This window comes from Botrytis deweyae (assembly GCF_014898535.1).
Source record: "Botrytis deweyae strain B1 chromosome Unknown BDEW_063, whole genome shotgun sequence".
Taxonomy (NCBI): Eukaryota; Fungi; Ascomycota; class Leotiomycetes; order Helotiales; family Sclerotiniaceae; genus Botrytis; species Botrytis deweyae.
The window spans coordinates 1-8,693 of NW_024066270.1; the positions used below are offsets into that span (position 1 = coordinate 1).

General features: G+C 21.9%; 1 protein-coding gene across 1 annotated transcript; it reads right to left on the minus strand.

The window, feature by feature from the left end:
- Nucleotides 1-1,661: 1,661 nt before the first annotated feature.
- EAE98_012302 (uncharacterized protein) lies at nt 1,662-2,831 on the minus strand (the record flags this gene model as incomplete). Its single annotated transcript, XM_038959927.1, has 1 exon — nt 1,662-2,831. One exon carries the CDS (start codon nt 2,829-2,831, stop codon nt 1,662-1,664), a length of 1,170 nt encoding a protein of 389 aa, XP_038803684.1.
- Nucleotides 2,832-8,693: the final 5,862 nt, after the last annotated feature.

Here is an 8,693-nt window from a genome sequence, read left to right on the forward strand (position 1 = left end):
AATTTCTAAGAATATTAAAAAATTGAATATATCAATTATTATTATAAAAACTTTATGAAAACAGATTTCAAAATAATTCGATTAATAGATTATAGAGATTTTTAATTTTAAAAATGTAGCAAAATATTGATTTTTGATGTGAAAATGAATTTCGGCTAATAACAGTTGACTAGTAATCTTACTATATCTATATTGATTAAATTGAGATTCAATCATAATAGTTTATTAAATTAATAAAAACAATACTATTAATTATAATTATAGTAATTATATTGTTGATTATTAAAAAGCTATTTTGATAAAAATAGTAAGATTTTCAATAAATATAACAAATATAATAAATATTATAAATACAATCAATAAAGTTATCAATAATATTAATACATCTCGAGAACTATTTATAATAATAACAAAAATAAAGGTTGAAGATTTAAAGTTAAAAATTAGAATAAATCAGAATAAATGTATTATTGAAAGGTTAATAAATTATTTAGCAATATTGCTTACCTAGGTATCTATTTTTATTATCTAAAATATATTATATATGATTTAGATATTATTTAAATATATTAACATTTATTAAATACTATATTCAATCAAATATATCAGGAATTGAAATTTATTAGAATTTCTGATAATTCATTAAATTTCAAATATTGAGATAATATTCTATATAATTTATTATGATCCGAATAATATATATATTCTAATAAAATATTAAAAGTTATTTGGATTATTCGATAAATAAAATTGACTAATAATTGAGCTCTGATAATTTCAAAAAAGTGATCCGAACGCACCCTAAGTCAACAACTGTTGTACAGGGTATATCTTGACAAATCTAGGTTTGGTTTTTCAGTCATACAGTCTGTTCTTTTACAATGTACAAACTTCTCGAGTGAGGTAAGCCGACTGGCGTTGCTATACAGAGTATATACTGATCGAGTCTTTTATCCAGTTCGAACCTCAATCGATAGAATGCGATCAACTACTCTATCCCGAAAGATGGGGTTTTCAATTAAGATATTTCATGGTTTTGAATGAAGCGATTTTACAATTTTACAAATGAGTACTTGGCTGCGTTGGGAAAGGGTGAGGAACTTTGACATTAGGAGTACAGCAAAACCTCTCCATAAGGATACCGGTTTTTGTACTCTTTTTTAAGGATATATAGAGGTATTTTTATATAGAGATTCCACTTAATCCCGATGTAGTAGTAATTTCTTTCCAATTAGTCCCGATCGGGCCATTTCCATGACATTTTTTGGGTTTCAGTTAAACCTTTCCACCAAGTATTCTAAAATCCTAAAATATTTATTATATAATAAGTCATTCTAATAATTCTATTAATTCAATAAGAATATATATATGATTTTGGGACCGAAAAATATAAGGATATCCTAATAGAAGGGTTTTAAGGATATAGGCCTTTTTTAGGCCTAAATTTTTTGGGAACCGAAAAATATATCCTTATAGAGAGGTTATCCTTATAGGGGGGATCCTTATGGAGAGGTTTTGCTGTACTTTATGATTTGTCCTGGAAGTTCGTTATTGTTACAGATCAATCGTTAGAATTCAATGTGCGCATATGAAAAGGTTAACACGTTTGGATATCGAGGAATAATAAAGAATACTGCATCTTTCATATACAAATGAAATCATTAAAGAGCTGAATGAATACGATGTGTAAACGGACTCTTCCCACATTCCAACAACCACTCCTTGATCCTCTTAACCCCTTGCCAATCCCCTGTTTGTATCTCCTCGTTTTCCTTTTCCACCCAACCTGGTGTATAACCTCCGTCAAGATCGATAAGCCATAAGCGGTTCTTCAGATCAATCAGTATGTTTTGCGGTTTTGCATCACCCCATATCAAATCCATTGTATGCAGTTGATGTACAAGACCCTCTAGCTCATTTGCCCAGTGAAGTCGTAAATCGTTTGAGCAATCTTCCCATAGTGCTATATCGTAAAGTGTCCCCTTGTTCTTAATGTAAGAGAGAACAAAACCCAGCATACACTTTGGGTTTGTGATAATAGTGACATCATCTTCAGTGTATCCCCATTTTTCAATCAATTCGGCTTCTGATACCGGCTCATAGTCCTCCAGAACCTCTTCTATGTCGATCACAACTATGCCTTTTATACGGCAAATTGGCATTGTCGAAGGAAGTTTACCCGCATCGAAAGCATCCATCACTCGTTTGTGTACCCAATCCTTGCCTGGCGGTGTATTCGAAAGTAAAGGCTTAAAGTAGCATTTCGTATTAGTGCGGATTACAGATGGGCCTTTTAAGCATGGGTGTTGATCTAACTCTGAAGAAGTAGGTATGAGATGAATTTGAGACGGGGTAAAGTAATTGAAAGTGTCGAGTAGCCAATCATCTATGGGTTTTAGAGGTGAACCCGGAAGACCCACCACCTGTCGGGGTAATTGTCCTTTAAGAGTTGGCAAAAGGGTATCTCCATTGCATTTGGCTTCAAGGATGTATACTGTCGCTTGTAGGTAATCACGAGTGGTACAATTCGATGGTATTGCTTCGATCAATAAAGAATCCATCAAAGCCCGGAATGGTTCTTTGAGTTTATTAACTTCCTCTTCTGCATTCATAACATCCCAATTATTATATCCTGCATCTCCAAGCGCCAGGATCTTCAGCGATTTGTTGTACTGTGCCAATTGATAAGATGAGGCCTTGAGATTTCTCGGTAGATATTGTATTTCGAAACGAGCTTCAAAGCCTTGTACAAAAATTTTAATATATGATTCATTGTTATAATCATCTACCTCTTCATATTGATGAAGTTCAATAACGTAAGTATTAACCATGTTGGAAATTGGTCGCCAGGTATTATTTCGATGTTCTGTTGAAAGGAATGTCCAGATTTGTTGAAATGATAGTAGTAGCTTTGGTTCATCTTCTCGACTTTTCATTAATTGTACCCCACATTTGCAAGCCTCACTTTTTCGAATCATAATACCTCTCTTGCAGGGTTCGAAGGGCTATGCGTACACTTAAAGATCACTGTATTACACAACTCATAAATCGGGTACTCTACTTTCGAACCACCCCCCTTTTGAACCACCCTTTTACACCAAAAATCACTTTTTAGGTTTATTAATATCTCTATCAATATTCAATATAATTCAATGAAAATTTATATATATATAATTTAGATTGATTTAAACTTATTTTGAAATTTTTAGATTTTTAGGATTTTTTTATATTAAAAGTTAGAACTTCAAAATATCGATTTTTAAATTTGTATGGAAATCATATACAAATTTAAGTTTTTTATTAAATCTTGAATAACTTTTTAATAATATTAATTAAAAGAAAACTATATATATTTTTGAAATATTTAAACTTCAATCTATATGAAAATTCAAAAAAAAATTCAAAAAAATTAATAGATATAGAAATATAATATACAATAAATTTAAAATAATATAAATAATCCCTATTATTTTGAAAATATCTTTATAAATATTTATTTATAAAAAAAATTTCAATTTTTCTAAATCTCTTATATTAAATATACTAATCTATTAAGTTATATATAAATTTTAATTAATTAATCCTATCCTTCTAATATTTTATTTTTGATTCCCAATAATTTTTACTATCCACAATTAATCTAAATCTGATTAATTTATATATAATAAACAAATTATAAAATAATTAATATATTTGATATAATAAAAATGTTTCAAATAAATTTATTAATTTCTAAAATTTATGTATAATTAATTAAAAACTATAAATATTCTAATTAAATTAATATTTAATAAATTCTAAAAACCCAAATTGAAAACTAAAATCTTATTTATTAAATCGAATTAAATTATAAATCTTAATTATATTAAAAAACAAAACGAAATTTAAAAAAGAATCTAAAGTATAAATATACCAAATTGATTTATTGAATTTGAAAAATCGAAAAATATTGAAATTGAAAATGGGAATTCCTTCCTATATAGTTTATCAAAAAAATGGATTTTATTCAATGAATATAATTATCATTAAACCAGTTATACCCCGAAAGGCTTTAACTACAAGCTAATTCTATATTATATATGTCTCTTTAGGCTAGCACCTTTCTCTTATAGATCAACTCCAGTATATGCGATCTCAATACCATCAAGATTATAACGAAAAGTTCTTTGTAGCATTTGTTATTGTTATTTTTGAATAAAATTATTGGAATGGAGAGAGAGAAGAGTGAAGTGATATTAGGTCTATATATAAGTCGGGTACCCTACTTTCGGGCTACCCCCCTTTTGGGCTACTTTTTATATTCAAAATACGAGCTAGAAGCTAGAGGCTAGCGAAATCTATTTATTATTATTATTATTATTATTATTATTATTATTATTATTATTATTATTATTATTATTATTATTATTATTATTATTATTATTATTATTATTATTATTATTATTATTATTATTATTATTATTATTATTATTATTATTATTATTTATTATTATTATTATTATTTTATTATTTTATTATTTTATTATTTTATTATTTTATTATTTTATTATTTATTATTTTATTATTTTATTATTTTATTATTTTATTATTTTATTATTTATTATTTTATTATTTTATTATTTTATTATTTTATTATTTTATTATTTAAAGTTTAGGGTTGGATATACCCCACTAAAGCCTGTGCACAGACCACCACTCCAAAAAGCTTAGAATCTCTGAATAGCTTCAAAATTCATAATTTGATCGAATATAGAAATATAAATCTTATTTACTTTTAGGATTCTAAAAGCTGCGCAGCACGAGCGTAGGCGTAGGTCCTGAGTGACGTTAAAATAACTATGGAGAGCGCTAGCGAGGCCGTTGTTATTTTTAGCCACAAAGGGCCGAGAAAAAGCTCGTTCAAAATATACTAAAAATAGAATTTATAATTTTCTTATTTATAAACAGAATTTAATGAAAATTTATATATATATAATTTAAATCGATTTAATCTTAGCCTGAATTTTCAGATTTTTAGGATTTTTTTATATTAAAATTTAGAACTTCAAAATATCGATTTTCAAATTTATATGGGAATCATATACAAATTTAAACTTTTTATACAATCTTTAATAACTTTTTAATGAAAATTGTTAAAAATAAATTATAAAATTTTATTATAAATTTATAGATAGTTTATTGAATAGTTTATTAAATGATTTCAAAAATGATTTTTAGAAGATTCAGGTTTGCTTTAAGTTTGTAGGTATTTATGATTTATTTTGGTAATGAAACAGGGTATTAGTTTAAAAAGTATATATAGTATAGAATTAGTTTGTAATTAAAATCTTTTAGAATACAATTCATTTAATAATAATTATATTCATTAGATAAAAAAAATTTCTAGTAAATTATGTGTATTAGAATTAATATAAAATAATGATTAGGATAATATATATAGATATAAATTTAATAATGAAACTTTTCACTAATTTATTTAAAAAAAAAATTAAATTATATATATATAAGAAAAACTTTTGTTTTTAAATGTATAATCAATTTAATATCGATTTTGTACAATATTAATACCTATTTATAATAAAACTCTTTCTTTTGAAATTTTTATTTTCATAAATTTTAAAATCATTGAATAATTGATTATTATTATATTGATCTTATTTTAAATTTCATTAATTTTTATAATAATAAATTAATATTATAATATTTATGGTCTTATTTTATAAGATTTAATTTCCTTATAATTTTTGAAAGAAGCTATATTATAATACAAAAACATAAAGAATGAATTTAATATATATAATTCAATTTATATTCAAAATTTAGAAATTTTAAAAACTTTTCAAAATTCAAAAAAAAAACAGTTTACTTTCAATAAGATAATGATTTATATTTAAAAGGATTAGATTTAATAATAAAATAGGGATTTATATTTAATATTTATATTCAATAAGATTTTTTTTGATTTTTTTTAGAAAAATAAACAAAATTAAAATTCAATAATAATTTATTAATAAATAACATTTTCCATTCTGAAAATAATAAAAATAATAAAAATAATAAAGTTTTAGAAACTAATTTGATTAATATTTTTAAAATCTGCAATTTCTAAAATTGTTGAAAAAATTTACAAATTTTGAAATTTTATTAGTTTTTTATTAAATCCTTGAAAATGTGTAAATTTCATAAGTTTAAAAATGAATAGTGTTTTCAATATTATATAATATTCAGAATCTAGAAAAACTTGAAAATCTTAAAAATAAAAGAATTCTATAAACTACCTAATCAGATTCATATTTAATATGAAAAAAACCTTGATAATAAAATTCTATCAATTTTTTATTGGATTCTTAAACCCTATAAAATTAGAAATTAATAATATTTTCAATATTATATAATATTCAAAATCCTAAGAATCTAAACAATCTAAATAATCTAAAAAATCAATAAAATCAATAAAATCAATAAAATCAATAAAATCAATAAAATCATAAAAATCATAAAAATCATAAAAATCATAAAAATCATAAAAATCATAAAAATCATAAAAATCATAAAAATCATAAAAATCATAAAAATCATAAAAATCATAAAAATCATAAAAGCAATAAAAATAACAAAAATGATAAAAATCTAGAATATCAAAAAAAACCTAGAAATTCTAAAAATCCTGAAACCTGATAAAACTTCGATAGCTTTCTATTGAATCCTTAAAATCCAAAAAAGAATTTTGGAATTTCTAAAAAGTTTGAAATTCTGAAAACAATTTATTTATATTTATTTTTATTTAAACAATTCTGATAAGATACTATTTTGTTTTGAATTAAATATAAATTATTTAAGAGAATATTGATTATTTACAATCAATTTCAATTCATAAATTCAATTAATTACAAAATAATTAATTCAACTTCTTTTTTTATATAATATTATACAAAAAGTTTATTTTGATAAAAAAAATTATAAAATAAATCGGGTACCCTACTTTCGGGCCAACAGGGTTTTAGGCCATCTTTTTATACCAAAAATCACTTTTTAGGCCTATTAATATCTCTATCAATATATAATATAATTTAATAAAAATTTCTATATATGTAATTTAGATCGATTTAAGCTTATTCAGAAATTTTCAGATTTTAAGGATTTGTTTGTATCGAGATTTAGAGTTTCAAAATATCGATTTTTTAATTTATATAAGAATCATATATAAATTTAGAAATTTTTTAAAATCTTTAATAACCTTTCAATAATAATTATTAAAAGAAAACTGTATATTTTTTTGAAAATTTTAAATTTGAATCTATATAGAAATTCAAAAAAAAATTCAAAAAAATTAATCGATATAAATATATAATATACAATGAGTTTAGAGTAGTATAAATAATTTCTACCATTTCAAGAATATTTTTTTAAATATTTCTTTATGAAAGATTTTTCATTTTTGCAGAATCTTTTATATTAAATACATTATGAATTGATAATAAAATTTTATAATTTATTTTTAGCAATTTTTATTAAAAAGTAAAGATTTTATGAAATTTTCAAATTTATATATAATTTCTATATAAATCAAAAAATCGATATTTTGAAGCTTTAAATCTCGATATAGAAAAATTCTAAAAATCTGAAAATTTCATAATAAGTTTAAAACAATTTGAATTATATATATATAAATTTTCAATAAATTCTATTTATAAATAAAAAAGTTAGAAATTCCATTTTTGGTATAAAAAATAATTGAAAAGTGACCCAAAACAGAGGTGGCCCAAAAGTAGAGTATCCGGCTTAATAATATTTGATCGACTTTTTATCAAATTCTCAAAATCTAAAAAAAAATTGAAAAAATTGAAAAAGAAATCTAAAATCTAGAATATTTTAAAAAAAATCTGAAATCTTAAAAACCCTAAAAAAAAGCTTGCAATAAAATTATTATTTTCAATAATATAAAACAAACGTATTATTGATATTCTATAGATTTATTCAAAATAAAATTTGTTTATAAAAAAAACTTTCTTTTTCTTTCCATATTTTTTTTCAATCATTTTATTTTATTTTAAAAATATATCAAAAATACATTATAAAAAATATCTTAAACATTTTTGAAAGATTTGAATTATAAAACGTTTTCTTTCTTTTAGCTTTTTTTTAATCAAATTTGATAAAATAATATACATTATAAATGTATATTATAAATGTATATTATAAATGTATATTATAAATGTATATTATAAATGTATATTATAAATGTATATTATAAATGTATATTATAAATGTATATTATAAATGTATATTATAAATGTATATTATAAATGTATTACAAATGTATTATAAATGTATTATAAATACATTATAACCTAATCGGAATAAAATTTTCAGAAAATTATTTTCAAAACTTTTGGAATTATTTCTAAAAATTAATTAATAATTTATTCTAAAAAAAATCAAATAAAAAAATTACCAAAATTCATATAAAATATTAATTAATATAATATATAGAAATAAAAATTTAATGAACAAACTTTTTATCAATCTCTTCAAAACCTTTCTTTCAAAATTATATATATATAAAAACTTTTTATTTTTAAATTAATAATCAATTCAATATCGATTCTATATTATATCAATCATTATAATAATATAAAAAGAATTTTTTGTTTTCAATTTCAATATTTTTCGATTTTTCAAATTCAATAAAT